Genomic DNA, 27,722 nt, shown 5'->3' on the forward strand with positions numbered 1-27,722 from the left:
TAAATACCTGACAAAGTCTTAAACCTAGAAAACTATTCTTGTTCTTTAAGGAACTCACAACTCAAGAAAAAGACACATAAACTTAAAAAATTGGCAAAACATTTTAAACACTTCACAGAAAACACACAAATGAGTAGTAAGCACACAAAAAGATGTAGGAAGTCTTTAGTAATCAAGAAAATTCAAGTTAAAGCACAATGAGATTTCCATGAGAAATCCATTAGAATGGAAGATAAAAAAGACAGACAATGACCACTGACTGTTAGTGTGCCTTAAGGACCAACCAAAACTGACACACACTGATGGTAGGACAAAAATACAACAACCACTTTTAAAAGTCTGGCCACACCACACATTGGCAACAATATAGAGAAACTGGAACCGCTGTGCACTGTGGGAGACAATTTTAAATGGTAGAGCTGCTGTGGAAAACACTATGGTGTCTCCTCAAAAAGTTAAAAACAGAACCACCATATAATCCAATAATTCCAGTCCTGGGTAAGAACTGGAAGCAGAGTCCCAAAGAAATACAGGTACGTCCACGTTCATATCTATAGCAGCTTTATTCACAGTAGTAAATGGGGGAGTAACCCAAGTGTGCACTGACTGATGAGTGGATAAGCGAATGTGGTATGTACAAGGAATATTATTCAGCCTTAATAAGGAAGGAAATTTCTGACATATCACCACTAACACAGGTGAACCTTCAACACATTATGCTAAGTAGTATGTTTGTCGCACACACAAAAAGAAACTAATACTGTATGACTGCACTTATCCTGGGTGGTTAAGAGTAGTCGAAATCAGACAGAAAGTGATGGTGGCTGCCAGGAGCAGAGAGAGGGAGAACGGGGAAGTTACTGTGTCATGGGTGCAGAGGTTCAAGTTCTAGAAGAGGGAGTTACAAAGATGGGCAGTGGCGATGACGGTGCAGCATTAGGAATACATTTAATACCACTGACCTGCATACTTACAATGACTGAGAGGGTACATTTTATGTTACTCACATTTTACTATTTTTTATTATTAAAAAAACTGAGAAGAATTTTACACAGTTGATAGCTTTTCTTACTCTTCCCACAGCACATTGGATGCATCTCTGACATAGTACTTATAATACTAATTTGAAATTGCCTAAGTACTCCCTCCCTTGAGAGAGTACTGTAAGCTTGTCAAAGCCAGTGTTTCCAGGGTCTAGTGGAGAAAGGCCTGTCTAGGATAAGTAGGAGGCAGTGGAATGTGGTCTCTGAGATACTAGGCTCTGAAGTTAGGTTGCTGGCATTTCTACCAAGTTTTATCATTCACTAGCTACGCAAATGTGAGCAAGTCACTAAAGCTCTCTCATGATTTCTCATGTATGAGATAAACACATGAATAATCTCATTGTGATGATTTAAAATTACACATGAAATGTATATTATTGTTAAATATATTATCACTCAACAAATTTTGCTGAACCCAACTGAATAAACTCTTAACTGTTTAACATTAAATTAACCCATCATAGTTAAATTTAATAAAGCTAATGAAAAATTTCTCCAATCTATTCAACAAAAGGTAGTTTCTCTAATTAGATTAGCCTAATTCTAGAAAAATTATATGCATTTTAGAATTTGCACTTCCTTACTCTGGATTTCCTTGAAGTAGAAATAGTTATATTTGTTTCAGCCCACAAACCAAAAAATTTCACAAATTGCCTATATTTTATAAATCTTAACAGACTGACTTAAAACATGAAAACCACATTTTAACATAATGTATATAGTCTCAAGCAACCAAAGTACTTAAGAACCTATTCCATACATATTACAGTGGTTGGTCCCAGTTACAGTATTTTTTAAATAAGTCCTGGGGAAAAAGGTAATTTCCCCACTAATGATAATGGCAACTCACTGCATGGAATTAAGAACAAGTTAATGAAAGGAGTGAAATAAAAACGGTACATGATTATATGTCTCTTCCATTTAGTGTATGGCTGCAGCCACACATTCATTTCTGTATGCCTATTGCTAAGCAGAATAAAACTGCCTATTTTGAGAAGAAAACAGAAGTTTCAATTGCCATTTACAGATTCTTTTTCTTCTCCCCAATCATAGGTACAATGTAAGTTATTAGAGATTTAAAATATAAAAGTCTTAATACAGTTAAGACTTTTAAGGAATCATTATTTCACCAAATTATTTCCAATCTTTATATGGATAAAGACTTTCTTCAATTTAAATAAATTGATTCTTACCTCCTGATTAAATTTATGTGCCATCTCACTAAGAAGTGAAGAAAAGAAACTAGTGTTTTGTAGCAGGACTCGACCCATTACTCCGAGATATGTTGACATCACTACAGGATATCTCTGTACAATTAAAATATAGCACATGTAAAATTGTGTTTAAGGTACAGTATAAACCATTATAAAAAATCACTGGCATAGTAACGATCAACAGGGATATGAGATAACAATATCCTTCTTCATACTGCTTCTTTAGAATGAACTGTCCATACTGCCTGCCTCTCTTACTAAATATATATGCCACATAAGGTAATCTATATATATTTATAGGTATAAGGTATGTATGTGTGTATGTATATATATTATAAAAAGAGAACAGAGAAAGGATATTTATCAATATTGTACTTATATATTTATATTACTTTAAATGCTCTTAACATACATAGTCACATGGATCTATTTAAGTTCTGGACTTAGAACATAACCGGTGTTTTCGTATGTTCAGTATGTAATAAAACTAGCACTTTTTTTTTTTTTTTTTGCCATTCCTCTGCGTCAAATCTTTGTGCGTGAATACACATGCATATGTGTGAGAGATGAGACAGCTAAGGAAATCTATCCTTCCCTTTGTGAAAAAACAAAAAGCAAAGCTGTATGAGTATGTGAAATTTACATAATTTACTTCAAAATAATCAAATATGTTAAAAAGCTGCCCTTTTACATAAGACAATGAAGAAATAATTTCTCAATGAAGAGGGAAAATAATTAAAACTATAGAACCCTAGGATCCAATACCATCCTTAGAAGCTCAATAAAAATCTTACCTCCCCTTCTATAATACCTCTGAAAACACAGGGTAGAATTGGTTGAAACATTTGTGGGCCTAATACTGGGTTCACCTTAAGGGCATTTTCCACAACCTAGAAATCAGAAAGACACGTTGGTAACTATTAATAACACAAGCCATTACTTCATGCAAAACACAGTTAAAGAAAACAACATATTAAACATTACACACCAAATCCAAGATACAAAAGAGTACATGAGGTAAGTATTTGATATTCTGGCTCTGACACACTTTTACAAAATAATCCATTAAAAATGCAACTTGATATAAAATGTGTAATATTTAGACACAGTTCAATGCTTTACATAGAATTACAATTAACCCCATTTTGCTAACATAGCCATCATGTTGTTAATGAAATTTTTTTTTTTAATCCTCACTGGAGGAAAGGGTTTGTTTTTTTAAAATTGATTTTAGAGAGACGGGGGAGAGGGAGAAACACTGATATGAGAGAGAAAACATTAATCGACTGCCACACTGATCAGGGACTGAACCCACAGCCTAGGTAAGTAAGTGCCCTGATCGCGAACTGAACCTGCAACCTTTGGTGTGTGAGACAGATGCGCCAACCACTGAACAAACCTGGCCAGGGTGTTAATGGAATTCTTATCTTTGCATTTTAAACAAATAACCCTCGTAAGATGTTGCAACAGAGGCAGCAAAAGGCATTTGAAAAGTGCCTTTTCAAATATAGAGCAAGAAATAAAGGGATGTCCAAAAACAAGCTTCAAAATATAAAAAGTTTATGGAGGTCTAAACATTATCCTATCGTCTAAGAGAGACAGAATAAAAGATATCACAGTTTCTGATTAAAAGCAACAGGAGATTCAGAACATAATTAAATCTGACCTCAATAAGGCTTATTTTATTAAAAAAAAAACTAAATTTGGAATAGAGATGGGGAAGGCATTTAGTAAAAATGGGAATGCAGACGAGCCAGTGGACTGAGAGTCTCAGAGGTAAACAATCTATTTTATCTGTAAATGGAAAGTAAGGCCATCTGCCGATTGTTAGACACACATTTAACTTCATTCCCTCTTGAAAAACCACTAGAATTATATGAAAAGTATTTGGAAGGGAAGGGGACAGTTTTAAGAGGACAAAGACAATGGGAGTTAGATATTAAAAGCTACAAAGAAGCAATTCAAAAGGCACTGGAAGAGACTTCTTTGGGAAAACTAAAGTAATAAAATACCCGATGGGCCATTATGTCTGGACATACTGAGCAGGGACAATGGACAGAGGACTTAGTGCACATAAAATGTGACGCACCACATAAACAAAGTGAAGGATAAAAGCCACATCACCATGTCAATAGATGCTGGAATAGCAACTGATAAAACCCAGCACTCATTTATGATCAAAACTCTCAGCAAAGGGGGAATAGAGGGAACATACCTAAATATAACAAAGACCATATTTGGCAAACCCACTGCCAGTATCGTACTCAACAGGCAAAAACTACAAGCATTCCCCTTAAGATTGGGAACAAAACAAGGATGTCCACTTTTACCTCTCTTATTCAGCATAGTCCTAACCAGCAATCTGACAAGAAGAAATAAAAGGCATAGAAATTGGAAAGCAAGAAGTAAAACTATTAAGCCATTACTTGCAGATGACTTAATAGTGTACATAAGGAACTGCAAAGATTCTACCAAGAAACTACTAAAACTGATAAATTCAATACAAAATTAATATCCAGAAATCAGTTGCGTTTTTATATGCCAATAATGAACTATTAAAAAGGGAACTTAAGAAAACAAGCCCACTCACAATTGCTTCAAAAAGAATAAAATATCTAGAAATAAATCTAACCAAGAATGTAAAAGACCTGTACTCAGAAAATTGTAAGATACAAAAGAAGGAAGTTGAAGATACAAGTAAGTGGAAGCACATACCGTGTTCAAGGATAGGAAGAATTAACATCATTAAATGTCCATACTACCCAAAGCAACCTATAGATTCAACACAATTCCTATCAAGATACCAATGGCTTATTTCACAGAATTATACCACATATTTCAAAAATTTATATGGAACCACAAAAAGACCTACATAGCAACAGCTATCCTGAGAAAGAAGAACAAAGTTGGAGGGATTTTGCTATATAATAACAAACTATAAGGCCATGGTAATCAAAAGTGTATGATACTGGCATAAAAACAGACACACAAATCAAAGGAACAGAATGGAGAGCCTAGAAATAAACCCACACTTTTATAGTCAATTAATATTTGACAGAGGAAGCAAGCACATACAATGGACTAAAGACAGTTTATTCAATATATGGTGTTGGGAAAATTAGACATATATGTGCAGAAAAATGAAACTAGACCACCTTCTTATACCACACACAAGACTAAACTGAAAATAGATTAAAGACTTAAATGTTAGACACGAAACCATAAAAATCCTGGGAGAAAACATAGGCAGTAAAATCTTGGACACTGCTCATAGCAATATTTTGTCTAATATATGTCCTAGGGCAAGGGAAACAAAGCAAAAAATAAACAAATGGGACTATATCAAACTAAAAAAGATTTTGCACAGCAAAGGAAACCATCAACAAAATAAAAATACATCCCCGTGAATGTGAGAACATATTTGCCAATACAGCTGACAAGGGGTTAATATACAAAATTTACAAAGAATTTATAAAACTCAACACCAAAAAGACAAACAGCCCAATTAAAAAACTGGCAAAGGACCTAGATAGACACTTCTCCAAAGAGGACATACACATGGCCAATAGACATATGAAAAGATGCTCAGCGTCACTAATCATCAGAGAAATGCCAATTAAAACCACAATGAGCTACCATCTCACACCTGTCAGAATGGCTACCATCAATAAATCAACAAACAAGTGCTGGGGAGGATGTGGAGAAAGGGGAACCCTTCTGCACTGATAGTGGGAATGCAGACTGGTGCAGCCACCACAGAAAGAAGTATGGAGATACCTCAAATAATTAAAAATGGAACTACCTTATGACTCAGTGGTTCAACTTCTGGGAATGCATCCGAAGAAACCCAAAACACTAATTCGAAAGAACACAGGCACCCCTATGTTCACTGCAGTGTTATTTGCAATCACCAAGATTTGGAAGCAGCCCAAGTGTCCATGAACAGATGAGCGGATAAAACAACTATGGGGCATTCACACAATGGAATATTCCTCCTCCAGGCTGTAAAAAGAAAATTTTACCCTTTTGAGACAGCATGAATGGACCTGGAGAACATTATGCTAAGTGAAATAAGCCAGTCAGAGAAAGACAAATACCATATGATTTCACCCATATGTGAAATCTAATAAAGAAACTGAACTAACAAGCAAAACTGAGACAGACTCAGAGAGAGAGAGAGAGAGAGCAGGCTGACAGCTCTAGGGAAAGGGATTAGGCGGTGGACAGATTAAGGAAAAAGGACTCATGGACATGAACAACAGTGTGGTGATTGCTGCGGGGAGAAGCTTGTATAAAGGGGATAACTGGTAATGGAAAAAGCTACAATTAAAATAAATTTAAAAAGTAAAAAGCAAAAAAAAAAAAAAAATCACACTAAGCCTTGACGGGTGTTGCACAGTTGTTTGGGTGTCGTCCAGCAAAATGAAAATTCACCAGCTGGATCAGGGCACATGCCTGGGTTGCCATTAGGTGCTTGGTAGGGACGCACATATGAGAAGCTACCAATCAATGTTTATCACATCAATGTTTATCACGTCAATGTTTCTCTCCCTCTCTTTCTCCTTCCCTCCCCCTCTCTCTAAAAATAAAAAACAAAAAAAATTACTAACTCCAAGGATCACAAAAGTTTGTGTAGAAATATAATCACATGTTGAGATCATTATGACTTTTAGAATATTCATTTAAATGTTATCTATCATTCAATATAAACAAGCTGTCACTTTGCATACTCTCTCTATATAAAGGTAGAGTTACTATTTTTTGTTAGAATGTTTATTTTACTGTTTAAATATATTTTATTTATTATGCTATTACAGTTATCCCAATTTTCCCCTTTGTCTCCCTCCTCCAGGTACCCCCATTCCCTCCATGAATCCCCCCTCCTTAGTTCATGTCCATGGGTCATGCATACAAGTTCTTTGGATTCTCCATTTCCTCTACTATTCTTAACATCCCTGTCTATTTTGTACCTACCATTTATGCTTCTTAGTCCCTGCACCTTTCCCCCTATTCTCCCCTTTCTCCCTCCCAGCTGATAACACTCCAAGAGATCTCCATATCTGTGATTCTGTTCCTGTTCTGCTTGTTTGCTTAGTTTGTTTTTTTACATTCAGTTGTTGACAGTTGTAAGTTTGTTGCCACTTTAATGTTCACAGAATTGATCTTCTTTTTCTTAAATTAAGTCCCTTTAACATTTCATATAATAATGGCTTGGAGGTGATGAACTCCTTTAGCTTTACCTTGTCTGGAAAGCACTTTATCTGCTCTTCCATTCTAAATGATAGCTTTGCCAGACCGAGTAATCTAGGTTGTAGGTCCCTGCTTTTCAGGACTTTGAATATTTCTTGCCAGTCTCTTCTTGCCTGCAAAGTTTCTTTTGAGAAATCAGCTGACAGTCTTATGGGTACTCCTTGGTAGGTAACTCTCTGCTTTTGCTTCTTTTAAGACTCTTTATCTTTAACGTTTGGCACTTTAATTATAGTATGTCTTGATGTGGTCCTCTAAAGGAACTACAATATTTCAGGACTAAAATGGAGTCTTTGTATTCAAAAAGGTAGGAACCATAGCTAGAGAAGATTAGATTGTTTCTGAAAACTTATGAAGGAAAATGTCATTATCACACTGAATGAAGAGAAATTTCAGGAAGTAGAACTGATAAAAAACAGAAAACAGATGGAACAGTTGACCACAAATGAAGAAGTCTGGGATTATTCCTAGTTCTCATGTGTGGTCAATGGGTACCAATCGTGGTGCTGCTAAAAACAGTAAGATAGCCCTGGCCAGGTAGCTCCTTAGTTAGAGCGTCATCCTCACACACTGAGGTTGTGTGTGTGACCCTCAGTCAGGGTACATGTAAGAAGCAATGGATGAATGCATAAATAAGCAGAACAATTATTGATACTTCTTTCAAACCAATTAAAAAAATAAAGGCAATGATGATGATGATGTTTGTTTTTGTGCATGTTGAACTTGAGATGCCTGTGGGAAATCCATATGGAATGGTTATATTATTTCACACATAACATTCCATAATCTACTTCCCAAGGAATACACTGCAGTTGTAACTTAAAAGCCAGAGTTCAAACTATTTCTATAGTGAAGGTTCTTCCATAATGATCAAATTCCTACCAAATATCTGACTAGCAGCACAGTTTTCACTTCTAAACAAAATTTTAAAAAAGGCATCTCTGATTTCAGTGGTAATATACAATTCTGTATATTTCAAGTGAAATGCATATACATCCAGATTGTCAAACAGCAAGAAGGAAGTAACACTAAAGACAACTAATGTAATAAAAAGTACTTCAAAGTAAGGTAATTTACAGATGTTACTTGAATTTAAATCACAACTCAGTCTTCTTGGTAGAGATCATTATGTTCTCAGGTATTTTAGCGATTTGATATGCTTTAATCTATTTAGTTTACTTTTGTTTTGATGCTCAAACTGTCCCATAATTATTAGCCAGTGGGAGCTCCTTCAAAGGTAATTCCTGCGTTCTTTTGATAGAACCCCACCTTCACTTTCTTCTAGCACGAAGACAAGCTCCCCAGATTATCTTGTATTGTATACCCCTTGTCTGAGCTTTGGAGTCAACCAGCAGTATACAATATTTACAGAGCAGCTGAGGCTCTGGGGGACTTGCTGACACTGAATTAATATACTGCTTCTAGGTCTTTGCTTACACATAATTAGGCAATCTATATTCTCTTCCTAAAAAGCATATACCATTAACTCACCAAATTCAATTTAGGATTACAGCATTTTATAAAACTTCTTTCATCTTATATTTCCATTTTATTTTGAAGAATGCCAGATACTAATAATCTTATTTGCTTCTACCTACTATATATAAATGTGTGCGTGTGTATATATATATACACACGCACACATGGGTTTCAAAATAACACCAACATCACTACTGAATGCAATTTACAATGTCCTTGTTTCTTTCTGTTCTAATGTTATATCACAAGTGATATTCACGTAAAATACTATGTATGAAAGTTACTGGAAATATTCTTCTCAGATGTCTATGCCACCAACATAATAATAGTTAGATTCAAATGTTTCAGCTTGTTTTCTACCTTTAAGAAATGCTTTTACTTTCAGTCCTGGCTGGTGTGGCTCAGTGGACTGAGTGCAATCTGTGAACCAAAGGGTCACTGGTTTGATTCCCAGTCAGGGCACAGGCTTGGGTTGCAGTCCAGGTCCCCAGTAGGGGCGCGCAAGAGGCAAGAACACACTGATGTTTCTCTTCCTCTCTTTCTCCCTCACCCCGTCCTCTCTAAAAATAAATAAATAAAATCTTAAAAAAAATTGCTTTTACTTTCATTATTTTAAATCATGTAGAGCCTCTACCTGGCTCTAAAGCAAAAGTATAAAACAGACCCTGGCTGGGTGGCTCAGTTGGTTGAAGCACTGCCCTATGCACCAACCCAGGTTAAGGGTTTGATTCCTTCCCAGGGCACTTGTAGGAGGCAACAAATAGTTGTTTCTCTCTCACATCGATGTCTCTGTCTCTCTGTCCCTCTCTCTTTCCCCACCTCCTTTCCTCCCTCTCTAAAATCAGTAATCATACCCATAGGTGAGGATTAAAAAAAGAAAGTACAAAAACAGATATACATCCTAAAAGATCCTGCTACCATCCTCTCTCCCTCTTCCCCCTACACAACCACTTTTATTAGTTTGATATATTTTTCCATTGATATCTATGTTGCACTCTTTAAATAGAAGAAAACTCTAGACATTCTTTGCTTATAGTCTCAAAATCATTCTAAAACTGTATTTATAGGTCATCTTCATTCATTTTTAAAGCTACATAACAGTCCTCTGTGTGGCAAAAATAACCATCCAATCATATGTTACTATTTTTATAAGCATTTTGCTATTATAAATCTAATCATGTTACTATTTTTGTAATCATTTTGCTATTACAAATTGAACTTCTGCTATTCCAAATCTATTACAGTAGATTAATCTATCCCTTTTCTGAACATATAGGAAGAGAATGTGTTTTTAAAATTTGTCAAAAACGCAGGCTTTTAGTTTCTGCATTTCAGTCAAACAATTTTACTAAGAATGCCTATGTTTACATCAAAGCTCCAATACTTACTAGCTGTGTGACCTTGGAGAAGGTATTCACTGCCTTGTGATTTAATTTCTGTTCTGCAAAAACTGGGAACAGTACTGCATAGGTTTATGTGTTACATGAATTCAGTGTCTCTATATTATGTGTTCAGAAATGTGTAGCATATAGCAAATGCTAGTATTAGCTATTATTATTACAGAATAAATTATACCTCAAAACTGTTTGTGCCATCTTAAATAAACCTTATCACAAAGAATGAAAGTAACGGGATCATGACTGCTTGATAAGACCATGAAAAAACAGAAAACTACTAAACTCAAAATTGAATGTAGACACATAGACAAATTTCAAATTACGAAATTTTAACAATTAAAATTTGACTATTTTTGGAATATAACTGTATTCACCCAGATAAGTTGTTCCAAGTCATAGAATACAAAAAAGCCTATTTTTCCTCTTAACTATTTGGTTCTAAAGCAGGCCTACTTGTCTCTCTATCCAATTTTCATAGCATTGTAATTTTCTGCTTCAAGGCACAAAGAAGTTACTTCCAGATACTGTCAGAAATTAGTATCACAGTGACACTTAGTCAAAAATATATTTAAAATGTTATATAGCACACTATATTAAGAAACAGTATCTGAGAGGTATTAAAAATGAAAATAATGAGCTAGTATTAAAAGCTATTATCATAGCTTTAATGGAACTGAGAATAGGCAAATGCCAAAACTTCTGAGAGCACTCAGCTTTCAAGGATAAGCATTAAAGCACCACTGTCCTAAAATATTCCTTATATAAAAAACACAAATACCTTATTCATGATAATTAGTATATTCTTAGAATTTAACATCTACTTAATAAATTAAAAACATACTGTTTTGAGATTTCAGGTCAAATATAGAGGTTGGACTACAGCAATGTTTATATAAAAACAGTCCTAAATATGTTATTACATTGCCAAATTTTAATTCAAGTATTTATATCCTATTAATGACCTCATACTGGCATATTTACAGAGGAAACTGGTTTAGTGTGTAACTTATGTTAAATGTTACAAATATTTTATATATATTTGTATGATAACTGATTTGTGCTAAGTCATTCTAAAACTTATCAAGTAAAACTGAGGAACAAATAATGACATTACCTTCTTTTACTTCAAAGGAAAAAGAAGCAAGCAATTTTTTCTCTTAAAATTGTAAGGGTAATATTGTAATATTATGTAAATTTGGAATTTTCCAAAATAAAAATTTTTAAGATTGTTATTCTGAAAAGTAAGAATTAAATACAATTAACTTTCAAGAGCCAGCTGAGATATGTAGTTCTTCATAAAGACTAAAGATCTATCATGTTTATCACCTACTTACTTCTAAAAATTTAACTAATGTATTCTTTATTTTAAATAAACATTTATTTAGAAGCGATGGTCAAAAGAATAGGCAGAATAACTTGGTTTGGTTTGTTTTTCTTACAGTCAAAGAGCTTAACAACCTAATTATGTGGCCTACAAGTGAATTACTCTGTTTTACCCCAAAAGGATATTACATATAATTAGATCACTATATAATTAGATTAGATACAAAATAACCAACACTTGGATTAGCTGATTACATGCCAGGCATGGTTATAAATGCTTTACCCCTAGAACTCATGTAATCCTTACCTCAACCTAGGAAGTAGGTAAAGTTTTCATCCCCATTTCACAGATGGAAAGTGAGGAACGGAGATTAATGTGCTCACCTCACAGAGCTGTGAAGTAGAAGAGCTGATATTCCAACCATGGCAGTTCTGCTTCAGTCCAGAGTATAACCTGCTATGCTATACTGCTTCTAATTATTTTGCACGAATATAACTTTTTTTAAATAGTAAGAAGAAAGTAAATATTCTCCTTAGGACATATTCTAAAACACTTGATTCATTTTTCAAATGAATTTCAAAATGTCCATTCCATGTGAGGTAAAACAAGTTGTCTTTCAACAATTATAGCATTGCAGAAAAGCAGGAGGAAAAAAAATACTTTCAATTTTTTTTCTGGGAGGTGTTTAAACATAAGACACAACCTCTTTTCTTCATCACTTAGAATATATAGATTAGAATTTCACTCAGAGGATTTCAGAAAATTCATACATCTTATTAAAAATCACACAGTACAACCCCTTATACAACAAATGGCATAATTTAATCCCAGAATGTACTCAAGAACCGTGTAAGTAGCAGAACTGGGTGCGCAAACCAAGACACAGGTTAAGAAGAGAATATCATTCCAAATGAACTCTTAGTAAACTTTGGATAGCATTTCTAACCAACATAATGATAAAAACACCATGCCATCCTTAACATGAGAATTACGGATTCCAAGGCTTTCAAATCACTTATACTGCATATATTCAGAGAAAAAAGATACCTGGCAACAGACCAGGCCTCCTGTATCCAAGCCACAAACAGATTCTTATCATCAAAGGCCACATGCTCCTCAGTAACAGTGGCTTAGATTCTCAGCCTTTATCCCCTACTCTAAAAAAGAAAGAAGAACCTATGAAATTAAAAACAGAGTTCTGCCATATTTTCTCTCTACTCGTCCTTTTCAGTTTGAAGCTTCTTTTGCAATTTCAAATATAAGACAGGAAAACTCAGAGTGTGCTGAAGAGTAGAATATGTTTGATAAACGGACTTTCTGAAAAAAATTAGAACTAACTAAAGAACTTTTTATTTCATTAAAGAATGAGCACCCCCAAACAAGTGCAGATGTACTGGCTATTGCAATGTACCTCTGTCTCATTCTGACAGGCATCAGGCAGCTCTGACAACCTCGGTTCCTTTTTGACTGAAAACACCAAGGTCACACGCCAGTTACCTATACTCTTTTTTTTTGTTTCTCAAATATTGTATTTATTTATTTTAGAGAGAGACGAAGGTAGGGAGAAAGAGAGGGAAAGAAACATTGATCAGCTATATCTCCTAGGGGCCCAAAATGGGCCCCAGGCCTGTGAGTTACGTATGTGCCCTGACTGGAAATTGAACAACACCCTTTGGCTCTGCGGGAAGATGCTCAACCAACTGGGCCACACTGGCCAGGGCAGAGTTACCTATGCTCTTCACCTATCAGTATATCTGCAGCTTCAATTACTGCCACGATTGCCACCTCAGAAAACAAACTGTTGTCTCTTTTCCTGCCACATATCCTCTGGATTTAAAATAACTAACAATATGACTTCCAGCCAAGATGGAGGCGTAGGTAGACACACCGTGCCTCCTCGTACAACCAAAAGGACAACAACAATTTAAAAACAAAAAACAACCAGAACTGACAAAAACTGTATGGAAGTCCCACAACAAAGGAGTTAAAGAAGACACATTCATCCAGACGGGTAGGAGGGGCGGACACGGGCAGCTGGGCAGAGAGGACTTGCAGCAAGGTGGTGGCTGGTGGACCCAGCGAGGCGGCAGATTATGGAGTGGGGCAGGCAAGGCAGCAGCTGGCAGACCCAGAAAGGTGGTGGCTGGTAGAGCGGGTGGTCCCACATTAGTGTGCTGATAAACCAGGAGGAATAACTGGGGAGCAAAACAGACTTCCCAACCCAGGGGGGGAATAAAGCCTCAAACCACAGATTGAAAACACCTGTGGGGGTTGAGGCAGCTGCAGGAGAAACTCCCAGCCTCATAGGAGAGTTTGCTGGAGAGACCCACAGGGTCTTAGAACATACACAAACCCACCCACCCAGGAATTAGCACCAAAAGGACCCACTTTGCTTGTGGGTAGCAGGGGAAGTGACTGAAAGCCAGCAGGGAGCCAAGCAAGTGCCATTGTTCCCTCTCGGACCCCTCCCCCATACAGCGTCACAGTGCAGCTACTAGCGTTACCATGCCCTGGTGAACACCTAAGGCTCTGCCCCTTTATGTAACAGGTGTGCCAAGACAAAAAAAAAAAAAAAAAAAAGGCCCAAATGAAAGAACAGATCAAAGCTCCAGAAAAAATACAACTAAGCAATGAAGAGATAGCCAACCTATCAGATGCATAGTTCAAAACACTGGTAATCAGAAAGCTCACAAAACTGGTTGAATATGGTAACAAACTAGATGAAAAAATGGAGGCTATGCTAAGTGAAATAAAGGAAAATATACAGGAAACCAATAGTGATGGGAAGGAAACTGGGACTCAAATCAACAGTGAGGACCAGAAGGAAGAAAGAAACATCCAACCAGAAAAGTATGAAGAAACAAGAATTCAAAAAAATGAGGAGAGGCTTAGGAACCTCCAGGACATCTTTAAACATTCCAACATCTGAATTATAGGGGTACCAGAAGAAGAAGAGGAAGAGCAACAAATTGAAAACTTATTTGAACAAATAATGAAAGAGAACTTCCCCTATCTGGCAAAGGAAATAGACTTCCAGGAAGTCCAAAAAGCTCAGAGAGTCCCAAAGAAGCTAGACCCAAGGAGGAACACACTAAGGCACATCATAATTACACTACCCAAGATTAAAAATAAGGAGAGAATCTTAGAAGCAGCAAGAGAAAAGGAGAAGTTACCTACCAAGGAGTTCCCATAAGACTGTCAGCTGATTTCTCAAAAGAGACCTTACAGGAGAGAAGGGACTGGCAAGAAGTATTCCAAGTCATGAAAGGCAAGGACCTACATCCAAGATTGCTCTATCCAGCAAAGCTTTCATTTAGAATGGAAGGGCAGATAAAGTCCTTCTCAGATAAGGTTAAGTTAAAGGAGTTCATCATCACCAAGCCATTATTATATGAAATGTTAAAGGGATTTATCTAAGAAAAAGAAGATCAAAAATATGAACAGTAAAATGACAGCAACCTCACAGTTATTAACAACCACACCTAAAACAAAAACAAAAGCAAACTAAGCAAACAACTAGAACAGGAACAGAACCACAGAAATGGAGGTCACATGGAGGGTTATCAACAGGGGAGTGGGAGGGGGAGAGAGGGGGAAAGGTACAGAGAATAAGTAGCATAAATGGTAGGTAGAAAATAGGGCGAGGGTAAGAATAGTATAGGAAATGTAGAAGCCAAAGAACTTATATGTATGACCCATGGACATGAACTATAGGGGGGGAATGTGGGTGGGAGGGGGTGTGCAGGACAGAGGGGAGTGAAGAGGGGAAAATGAGACAACTGTAATAGCATAATCAATAAAATATATTAAAAATAAAATAAAATAAATACCAATACCTTTTATCATTTGGAACAATCTTCCTCCATTGGGTCACTTTCATCTACAAAAACCTACTCAGATCAGGTTCTCCTCATTACCTCTGTATACACAAAATCCATCATTCTAGTTTTAATACTACGTTTTTGTTACGATTGAACTGTATGTTGAAGTCCTAATCCCAGGTGCCTGAGGATGTGACCTTATTTGAATACAAGGTCTTTGCACATGTAACTAAGATGAAGTTAATCCATTATGACTGGTGCCCTTATAAGAAAACAGAAATACAAGGAAAATGTCATATGACAATGGAGGCTTTGCGATGCACGTACAAGCCAAGGAAGTCAAAGACTGCTGGCAACCACCGGAAGGCATAAAATCTCCCCTGGAGGGGAGGGAAGAGGAGGGGAGGGGAGCCCCTGCCAACATCCTGACTTCTAGACTCCAGAAGCCTGAGAGAGAGATAACCATTACAATTATTACAAATTAATTTCTGTTGTTTTAAGGCACCCAGGTTCTGGTACTTTGTTATGGTAGCTCTAGGAAATGAACACAGTCCTTAATGACATTGTCAGCTCCTTCCTTCTCTCTTCATTTTATAATTTAATGCTCTAGTAATATGGCACATAACCCCCTCCAACTTACAGACGCTAAAGGTTTTAAGTAACACCATTAGCCCTACCCTCAAAAGACAATCCTCACAGTATTTTCTCTGTTCTTAGTCTTGCTCACTTCTTTGTAGTATTTAACACTGTATTTAGCTAGCTTCATTCACCCTACTAGGATTGCCAGAATTCGTAAATAAAAATACTGTGTTTTATCTGGCAACCCTAACCTTTACTGAACTTTTAAAACTCAATTCCCATCTCATTCTCCCTGAAAAATGTGCTCTGCAAAATTCTGGGTTAGAAAAAAACTTCTATACTCCCAGAATAACATAAGCAGATACACGGAAATGGTTCCCAGTAGGAAGCATTCATGAAAATCACCTGGAGAACTTAAAAAAAAGAAATAGTATTGTACGTTCTTCAATTTTCACAAAGTGCACCAGCTGATTCTGAGACACCTCTAATCCAAAACACTGTTGACCACAAGAAAGAAAATCCCCGCCAAGAAAGATTCTGTGGTCAAATGAGCTCAAATTCTTAACCGAAGTCTAGCAGCTATCGTTTAGTGGTGCCTTGCATGCAGGCAAAATTTCAGTGAAAAGGCACAGGCAGGGCTGCCAATCCTGTGCAATGCTTCTGCCATCTGAGCAAACACTTAACAAAATGAGTCCCTGGAATCATATTACAACCAATAGGCTGAGATGTCCCTGTCCAATTGGAGCTGCACAGCTATATCCTCATTTGCATATTTACTGACCAATAAGAGGGCACCACAACAACCAATCAGAACAGTGGGGCCAAGCCAATCAGGGCAGTGATATTTGGACCAATCAAACTGTACAGACTGAGAGTTTTTCATTCGCATATAAACAAACCAATCAAGGACTGGGGGCAGAAACTTCTCTCTGTACAAGCCAGGCTCCAGTTGTCTCACTGGAGCAGCACTTTCAACTGCTTTTCCCTGACTTGAGCTGTAACACTTCAGTTGTAACAGTGGACTGCTTCACTTCAGCAGTTTTACTCAAATAAAGTCTCTCCCTTCACTGCATCCCAGATTAGGGACTCCTGGTGGCAATGAACTGGTGGCAGAGAACTGTGGTTCACACACCACTTACATTAACACTAAATAGGGACTGGTTGTTCACTTGCCTCTCCCACCCCAACAGAATAAATTACTTTAGACCAGAAAACTGATTTTCCTATTACTTATTCCTAACAGAAGAAAGCACTGAGTATCAATGATACCAATAGCCTGGCTAGACTGCAGGAACAGGCAGAAGGTGGGGAAAAGGAGGGGCAGCCACAGGAGATGTGAACCCAAGGCAGCTGGGGCCTGGTGAATGCTCTGCCCCTGTGCACAGCAACCTGCTCCAGGCAGCAGATCCTCCACCCCTCAAGCAAGATGGCCACAGGAGGAAGGACTGTACTAAGCTCACACAAGGCCAGAAAGATAGCTGGATAGGGAAAAAATCCCTCCTACCCCCTTCCAGAATGGGCATAGGACCAGGGGAAGGCAGTCACATGGGCTTTAGAGGTCAGAATGGCAGAAAAGGAGGAAGGGACATGCTCTTTTACCCAAATCCTGAACATACTGGCTAGTGCATTCGTGGGACCTTCTAACCATGGGAGCTGCATGACCAATGGCAGCAATGGACCCAAAGGTGGGTTCCGATGAGGGAGCCTGAGGCCTGACAGTGGCCAGGAGAAAAGCTGTGCTGCCTGGATGTTCACTCATTGACCGCAGGTGGTTCCCAAAGGATGGTACTTTAAATGAGAGAAGGAACTCTAGACACTGTCTTTAGTTTTGATCTGGCTGGAGGAAGCTGGGTTTCCTCTGTTTCCAGGAGGCGATAGGCTTTGAGACGAGAGCCTGCCATTCTTCCAGACTGTACAGCATTTGAATAAAAGCCTCTTTCCTTTCTCACCAACCTCTGCATCTAGAATTTGTCTACTGGAGGCAGCAGGCAGCTGAACCCCCCTTTTTGGTTTGGTAACACCAATACCAGAAGCCGGCAAAACTCTGCCCATGGCCAAATCCAACCAACTGCATAATTTTGTATAAATTATTATTGGAATAGAGCCACACTTACTTATTTACATATTGTCTATGACTGCTTTCAATCTACAATAGCAGATATAAATAGTTAAGAGAAAGATCATATGGCCCATAAAGCCTAAAACACTATTTCTGGTCCTTTATAGAAATAGTTTGCTGACCCCTAACCTATATGATAAACAATTAAATAATCAAGTGATATACCAAATGCAACCAATTTATAAGTGAAATTAACAAGCATGTTAATATGGATATCTGGAGCTTTATATGTGCACACGTGTATAATAAATGTCTGAAGAATACATAAAATACTACAATGTTTGAATAAGTTCAAATTGATGACTCTTATTAGATATATAGGAACTATCATATTGGTTAGTAAGAAAAAAGACTTTACCATCTGAACAAACTTTTACCCACACTGTCCAAAAATATACTGTAGACTGATGCTACATTACTGTGATTAAATATAGTCCTTACAATGAACCCCTTCTCATTTCACTGGGAGAAAATCACATAGTTTTTAGGATCTCAAGCAATGCCATGGTTTTCACACAATAAATGTTACTTTGTTTTGATAGTAACACGTCACCTTAAGAGCTATCATATTTCACTTAGAATATAGCTAAGAAACAGCTACATCCTCTCACCAACTCCATACATATGTAATGTATATATGTGTGTATATATATATATACACAAAAAAATATATATACATGTAAAGATGTATTTTAGTATATATACTTATGTATTTATGCTATTATATACACTTATTTGATACTTTGTATCTTTAGTATATAGGTTTAACATATAAAGATAATATACAATCAGGGTCAGTTAGTTCTTAACTATACATAATTATGTACAATATATAAAGATAATATATACTTTCAATCTGTAAAGATGTAATGCATAAAGACTAACTCAGAGTTTATTTGGTTGTTTTTGTTTTGTTTGAGCTATAACTGATTATTATATTAGTTTAGGTATACAACATAGTGATTTGATATTGGTTCTTAATTATACACTATCCATAAAACTTGGTATTCTGATAGCCAGCTTAAATTAAAAGTATCCAACTTATAATGTAAAAATTTCATCTGAAAAGCAGGCTAACAAACTGGAGGGGTGAGAAGTATCGAATGTCACCAGCCTTCAGATAACTCAAAAGATTTTAAAATATTGCTATTCAAAGGGAGGTCTCAGGATGAAGGGGAACTTCTTAGAAATGTGGTATCTGCATTTTAACAATGTTCTCAGGTGATCCATATGATTTGGTCCAGAAATACTAGACCAAATGAATACTGCTAAAAGAAATTACTGTCTAAAATTACTCTTCTTGCCCTGGCTGGTGTGGCTCAGTGGACTGAGTGCTGGCCTGTGACCCAAAAGGTTGCTGGTTCGATTCCCAGTCAAGGCAAATGCCTGGGTTGTGGGCCCGGTCATGTCCTCAGTAGGTAGCACACAAGAGGCAACCATACATTGATGTTTCTCCCCTCTTTCTTCCTCTCTTCCCCTCTAAAATAAATAAATAAAATACTTAAAAATAAAAAATAAAATTACTCATCTCCTCCTTGCCATCATCCCAACACCAGTAAAGATCCAATTTCACAACATATAGATGGAAAACTTCTAACAATAATCATTTAAAAGATGACAATACCTTGAGCACTTGAACTTGACCTTCTGTAGTAATGTCCTTTAGCAGCTCACAAAAGGACTGACATAGACCTACTGCATATGTCTGCAATTCAATAATAAGTCAAAATATACATATAAATATATCTGCAATATCAAAACACATAAAATTCAACTTGGGATTCATTTGACCTATTCAGAATTATATACTAAAGTTTCATTTAAAACTCTTTAGAAGCCCTGGCTGATGTGGCTCGGTGGATTGAGTGCTGGCCTGTGAACCAAAAGGTCGTCAGTTTGATACCCAGGCAGGGCACATGCCTGGGTTGCAGACCAGGTTCCCAGTTGGGGGTGCAGGAGAGGCAAACACATACTAACGTTTCTTCCCCTTTCTTTTACCCTCCTTTCCCCTTTCTCTAAAAATAAACAAATAAAATCTCAAAAGATTTAAAAAATTAAAAAATATATAAAACTCTTTAGGAAAAGTTTAGGAAATAAAAATAAGAGCTTATTTCTTATGCTGACTTTTATAGAAATATGAGGATATTCTTATTAAATATTCATAGAACATATTTTCTGTGCTAAAAAAACTTAATTCACAGAATTGCATCCTATCTCCCCTGCAGTGGTGGGCAGTGCTCATATAAAGTCCCCCTTAAATTAATACAGGTTCATCAGTTAAATTTTGAAAAAGTAACTAACTCCTGATTTCAAATGAAAAAGAAAGTAACTACATAATTTATTACAATGCAAAACACTATAACATACCTGTAAAAATTCTGTTGATGATAAAAAGATATAACCGTTGATGATCTTAAAGCAGGTTCTGAGATTTTCTGAACTTAGTTCTGCCAAAATAATAAATTTTTTTTAAAAGAACAAACTAATTCATTGTTCAATGTCAGATTAAACAAAGCGATTTAAAGTTAAGTTACATACACTTCTTTACAAATCTTTGCAGAGTGCTATTCACAATACTACTATATAAATAACTACCCCCAAACTGGCATCAACCTACAACTTAATGCTTCCCCATATAACTTCCATTATAAAAAACAATTTAGAAAAAAATTTTCTCTTCTGAAAAGAAAAGAACTACATAACCATATGACCCAATCTTTAAAATCAAACTGAATTTCTAGTGTTAGCAATGGCAAACAACGTGCAATTGAATTGTTTTACCATCACATTTTGACGTCTGCTTAAATGGGTTCATGTACTAAGCATTATGCTACGATACTGATAAAAAGAATCCTCCTTATAGTCTTAAAAAATATTGTTTGGATATTCTCAATCCTTGAACTTGATTCTTCCCACACATAAAAAATGTCCTTAAAAACAGTAATTACCAGAATAGCCCAGGAAAAGGATATTGTTTTCACCTATGCCTTTGAAAGTGAAAAGTGGAAGCTATTTTGTTAAAATTGACTATGAGCGAATGTTATGCAGTGTTATTTTACACATCTTACCACATACAATAATTATACAACAGAATACAGACTGTATGCACATAATTGTGTAGATAAAAAAAAAAACCCAAAATATCATCTATGTCTAAAACCTGCCATTCTTTCTTGCTAATACTTAAAAATTCTATTTACTTGCAATAGGACAGATTAAGAAATTTTTTTCTGGCAAAATATTGGCCTAGGGCCTGGGCTCTTTTATCTAACTCATATTTCAGCAAAGAGAGAAGACATTATATTCAGATGAGAATTTCCTATATATTCTCACAAGAAAATGACGATCCTATTTTTGGCTCAAAATGTATTTTAAAGGCATTATTCACTAACTTTAGGATTTAACAAATAATTTTAAAATAAGGATGTGGAGGGGGAAAGAAATAGCCAATTTGTAACCATGTTAATGAGAGGCATAAAAAGAAATAACAAAGGTTGTCATCTAAATATTTTTCACAACTATTTTTTTCACAATATTTTTGTCTATTTGTCAAAAGACAAAAATCTCAGGATAAAGAGGTAGGCGTTTATATTGGATAAAGTTACCCTTATGAGAAATTCACATTGTCCCCTTCTCCTGGAGGAGAAAGTCCAGTCAATTCTGGACTTGTTCACATTGTTTCCCAGTCCAACATAGTTGAGAATTTAGGATGGCTACATTCCAGGCATGTCAGGGAACATAATTTCTAAGTGATTGCCATCATTTATGATGAAGAAAACAGTATTTAAGACAGGTTGATTTTCAAAGCCATAGCACGCACCTCTTCTTACAGATATTTGACAAACTATTCCTAGATCAACCATGTCTCCATCATACTAAGGATAGCTTTTATTAAATTTTCTAAGGCATGCTGTCATCAGCCAATAGTAAATCCCAGTATTAAATATAGCCCTAAAATCAATAAATTTATCAATCTTTAGGTATATTAAACACTGTTAATTATATCCATGAGTTCTAGTTTCATAAAGAAATATTATTGTCTGGTCCTAGTATGAGAACCATACAATGCATCTGCATTTATTTTCAGACCCTATGAATTACTAAAGTCAAATGTTTTCAACCAGGGGCAAGTTTCTCCCTCTGGGGACATCTGGCAATGTCTGGAAACTTTGGTTATTAAAACCAGCACCTAATGGGTTGAGGCTAACGATGCTTAACATTAAGGTTCCACAATGCACTGGGTAGCCCCACACAACAAAGAATTATATGTCCCAAAATGTCAACAGTGTCCATACTGAAAATCTCTGATTTAGGTGATCGATTTTTTTCCCACAGACTGAGAGAGCTCTGAAGCAAATCTGTGGTCCATTAAAGTTTCTAGATATGCTGTGTGCATATGTGATTTATACCTATCTGTATAATTTATAGGCCATTCCTTTCTCTCTCTCTCTTTTAGTGCTATTTTTAATTTATAATTTCAAATGTTACATTTGATTTATTCTTTTAAGTTCCTGTAAAGAGGACAACAAGAATAAATTACTGAATTATGTTACAGAGATTTAATAGGAATTTATTTATGTTTAACCATGCTTGGTAATGTTTATGTTTGGACATGCAGTTTCTTCTATTTCTGGTAAAATAAAAAGCCAAAAGGTATAAGATCCTTATGATGGCGGGCGGTGGAGGGAAGTCCCTTCCAAATTAGATAGGAAGTTACCAGCAAAAAGCTTTCACTAGTCCAGGAACATTCGTTTGGTATTTATAACAATAAGGATAAGAGCCAATCAGATGTCTACCCTTTAAATAATATTACTAAGTTAACATTATAAAATAGATCTTAAAATTTTTAAAAACAAACCCTTAGAACTAAATTATTAGATTCACTTTTAGTTACAGCCTCTGGTTTATACTTAAAATATCTCCAGTTCTACTTACATTTAGGGAAAACAATATAAAATGAATTTTAGCCTTGGATTTATTCACAATTAATGTACCCTAAAAATTATTAACTTAAATATCTTACACTGTTCAGTATTATTGATTTTAAGTAACTTAAATGAAAATGAAAAACTTCCTGACAGTAACTTTATTTCTACTTAGGAAAAAAATAACACCTATCATATTCATTAAATAACATTTTTTAAAATCCAACTTTTAATAACAATGTTTTCACTGGTAAGAAAATGAGTAATAATTTTGACTTGTACTCTTAAAAGATTAAAATGACCTGGTTATAGTTGAAAAAGTTTTAAACCTCATCTGAAAAATGTGTATGCAAAAAGCTACATGTCAAACAATATAAATTAGTTGTGCAATACTCAAAAATAAAGGTAAAAGTATATTAAACATGCACAGATATAATTATAACCAAAACTTCTTCCGTATTACTGAGGTTAATATACATACAACAATGCAGAGAACAAATCACATGTAACTTTTTGTTTTGAAAATGTACAAAATACATAATCTGAAAGTATCACATCATCTCTATTCATTGATACTATTAAATATAAGTTTTTTAAAATCTTCAAAAGCCCAAGAAGTTTCAATCAAATATCAATGATCACAAGATTAAAATTTCACTAGTTTTTTTGATTTTGAAAAATATCTTATTGATTATGCTATTGGAGTTGTCCCTTTTTTCCACTTTTGTCCTCCTCCACCCAGTACCCACAATTCCCTCCAGCAACTCCCCCCTACCACCCAGTTCATGCAAGTTCTTTGGCTTCTCCATATTCTTTACTGTTCTTAATCTCCCCTGTCTATATTGTATCTACCAACACGTAATTCTTAATCCCTTAACCTTTTCCCCTATTCTCCCCTTTCCCCTTCCAACATATAACCCTCCAAATGATGTCTATATCTATGATTCTGTTCCTGTTCTGCTTGTTTAGTTTGATTTTAGATTCAATTATTGATGGCTGTGATTTTGTTGCTAATTTAATGTTCACAGTTTTGATCTTTTTCTTATATTTTAACATTTCATATAATAAGGGCTTTGTGATGATGAACCCCTTTAGCTTTACCTTGTCTGGGAAGCACTTCATCTGCCCTTCAATTCTAAATGATAGCTTTGCCAGACAGAGTAATCGAGGTTGTAGGTCCTTGCTTTTCATCACTTTAAATACTCTTTGCCTCTCCCTTCTAGTCTGCAGTTTCTCTCGAGAAATCAGCTGACAGTCTTATGGGGTACTCCTTTGTGGGTAACACTCTGCTTTTCTCTGGACACTTTTAAGATTCTCTTTATCTTTAACCTTTGGCATTTTAATTATGATGTGTCTTGGTGTGGTCCTCTCTGCGCTTCCTGGACTTGTATGTCTATTTCATTTACCAAATTCGAGAAGTTTTCTTTCATTATTTTTCCAAATAAGGTTTCAAAATCTTGCTCTTTCTCTTCTCCTGGCACATGATTCAGATGCTGGTACATTTGGAGATGTCCCAGAGGCTCCTTAGCCTATCCTCGTTTTTTTTTTAATTCTTTTTTCTTCTTGGTGTTCTGACTGAATGCTTTTCTCCTATGTTCCAAATCATTGATTTGATTCCCAGCTTCCCTCCCTCCACTGTTGGTTTCTTATCATTTTTTCTTTATTTCACTTAGTGTAACCTTCATTTCTGCCCAGGTTTTTTGGATGCTGTTGAAGTAGCCAATGAGTTCCTGGGGCATCATTATAATCAGTGTTTTGAACTCTGCATGTTATAGATTGGTTATCTGCATTTCATTTAGTTCTTTTTCTGGAGTTTTGCTCTGTTTTTATATTTTGGGCCATGTTTCTTTGTCTCCTTGTTTTAGCCACCTCCCTGTGTTTGTTTCTATGTATTAGGTAGAGCTGCTTTGACTCCCTGTCTTAGTAGCATGGTCTATTGTAGAAAAGTGCACCTGTAAGTTGGATGGGGTAGAGCCTTAGGTAATTGCTAGGGAGGGGCAACCTGTGTCTCGGCTCTGTGGCTGTGTGGGTGAGGGCTCCGAGAGGGAATAATGCCACTGCCTGGCCTCTGGAGTTGTGCCCGGGAGGAAGTTGTCTCTAGCACTCACCCTGATGCCAGTCACTTCACTTTCTCCCCATATGCCACTGGTGCCTTATCACCTGTTGCCCTGGTGCTGAATCCCAGAGGGAGTGGGTCTGCATATGTCTTAAGTCTTTTGTGGGTCCTCTAAGGGGAGTCTTCTGTGATTCCCACAGTTTCTTCCGTTGCCTCAACCCCCATTTGTTTTCACAGCCAGAAGTAGGGGGACTTAACTTCCTGGCACAGGAACTCTGGGCTGGGTGGTGTGGTCTGGGGCTGGGATCCCTTACTCAAGAGGTATCCCTCCCAATTTTTATCCACCACACGTGAGTGTGGGACCACCCATTCTGTGTCTCTGCCCCTCCTATCCATCTGGGTGAATGTGGCTTCTTAAAATCCTTGGTTGTCAGACTTCCATACAGCTCGATTCTGATGTTGTTTGTAGTGTAGTTGTAATTTTTCTGCAGTTGCGCGAGAAGGCAAGGCATGTTTACCTACGCCTCCATCTTGACTAGTAGTCAAATTGAACTAGTTCTTGATTCAGTTTAGTAACAAATCCTATAGAGCCAATGGTTAGGTACTTTTCTTTTAAAATGACAATAATGTTAGTAACAATAAAGATAATTGCAAAACACTTAAATTGTGCTTGCTATATGCCAGATGTTGTTCTGAACACATAAAAGTCCTTACTGACTTGAAAGAGTACGCATCAACTACAAAGCTTTCTATGGTGAAACTGTACTACATAGTGCTTATTAAACCTACACTAAAAATAGGGTCACAGGGGTCTAGCAGAGTTACCGTTATGCTTTTTGTTTAAGTCTCTTCTTCTTGGCCACCAATCCTCTCTCAACACACTGTAAAGCCAAGGCATGTTGAATTTGGGTAGTACACAAAGGCGAAGTGAAACCATTGTGCAAAGCCAGCCATATGTGAAAATGGCTTAATTCTGCTCAAGACGAAGTTCATAATGGGTCTGGGTTGAGATTTCCATTCTTAGGTCAAGTATAAGGAAACACTGGATTACTGAGAATGGTGCTGCAAGTTAGGTAGAACAAAGCTAAAAGGGCTTCACCAGATTAAAGGAAAGTGAAAAGGACATTTCCTATTCTCTTTCTCAATAATGTCTTAAGTACAAACAAAACTTTCCCTAGCAATAAGTGACTGGTGTACTGCCACTGTCTTCATCTTTGGGAATTTTTTCCATCATTTTATGGAAATGCTTGATGATAAGTAACACATGGCTCTTCACCAGAAAACAGATGACATTTTGGTATTGTTTGAGATCTCATCTATACTAAAGAAGGGGGTAGAAGAACAGAAAAAATAACAACACAGAAAATGTGAAGAACTAATTAAATTACTTAGATACAAGAGCCATTCAGCAAATGAGGTTTTTTTTTAACCAGTTATAACTGTTTTAGTCCACATTTGTTGATACTGTCGAAAGTGAGCCTGCACTTCTCTGGTGCATCATTATACCACAGTAACATTCTTGCCTCTAATAAAACTGCTCATTACAAATAAGTTCTTAGAAAAAACAAATATTGTCAAAATAAATTTGTCTTTTTCCTAGTATTTTCCCATATAAATACTGTCTCCTGAAATATTAAACTATTCTGTTAGTACACCCAAGTCCTAATGAAGGAATTAAAGATGCTTCATTAAAGAGTCTTGAAGAATAGGGACCCTGAATGGAAAAAACTTAAAATAATTTTTACATTTTAAAAATAAATGACTTAAAAATGGTAGTGTTATGCTGATTGAAAAAAACCCCAAAGGGCCAGTAAATGGCACTACATAGAATTCTTAAATACTGCATCAGTTTAAATGGAATCTGTACTGGTAAAATCCCTCACAAAACAATAATTCTAAAAATAAAATATTATCTTTTTAAAAGTTTAAGGTATTATATAACTTATGAGTGGTAGTTAATATGTAACAGAAAATTATTGATTTTCTGTAATTATTTTTCATCAGAATACACGTTCAGATTGACAAAAAAAGAATCTAATTAGATCTCATCCACGTTGGCTTAAAAGGGACTAAAAGCCTACTGCTAGCTCATTGTCCAGTTCTATGAGTTCATGTAACAAAAGCATTGCTTGAGTAACATTACGCTTCACGATTTTATAGCTCATACGTAAGTTAAACTTCAACAAATAATAGATTTTCTAATATTAATAATTTCATTATACGAGGTTCATATTGTGGTTCCTTAGCTAAGTCAGAAATACGTACAAAGCTCATTTATGAAAAACTGGTAACACAAAATCACGTTGTAAAAGAAGCTGGACAAAAGCAGGGTATATATAGAAGCAGTTTTGCAGCACAACCTTTTAAATATAATACCATACAGAACTGCTATCAAACAGAAATCTTACCAAAGTTCAAACTTAATTTGTAATTAGTGTCCTAAAAACCTTTTTTTGTTTTTATTTAGTAATTTAGCAAATTTACTGTTTGATTTTTAATAAGCAGAAATGATTCTTAA

At 36.0% G+C, this 27,722-nt stretch overlaps 1 protein-coding gene across 1 annotated transcript in view; it reads right to left on the reverse strand.

Moving 5' to 3' along the window:
• The window catches only part of IPO11 (importin 11), a 182,199-nt gene that overhangs the window by 60,168 nt on the left and 94,309 nt on the right, over positions 1–27,722 (reverse strand). The window contains exons 23-26 of the mRNA XM_024578651.4: positions 20,591–20,670; positions 19,848–19,928; positions 3,052–3,147; positions 2,237–2,350 (exon numbers count right to left, since the gene is read on the reverse strand). Coding sequence (XP_024434419.2) covers positions 2,237–2,350; positions 3,052–3,147; positions 19,848–19,928; positions 20,591–20,670 — 371 coding nt within the window. The remainder of the gene's footprint in view (positions 1–2,236; positions 2,351–3,051; positions 3,148–19,847; positions 19,929–20,590; positions 20,671–27,722) is intronic.

This window comes from Desmodus rotundus, chromosome 1, assembly GCF_022682495.2.
Source record: "Desmodus rotundus isolate HL8 chromosome 1, HLdesRot8A.1, whole genome shotgun sequence".
NCBI lineage: Eukaryota > Metazoa > Chordata > Mammalia > Chiroptera > Phyllostomidae > Desmodus > Desmodus rotundus.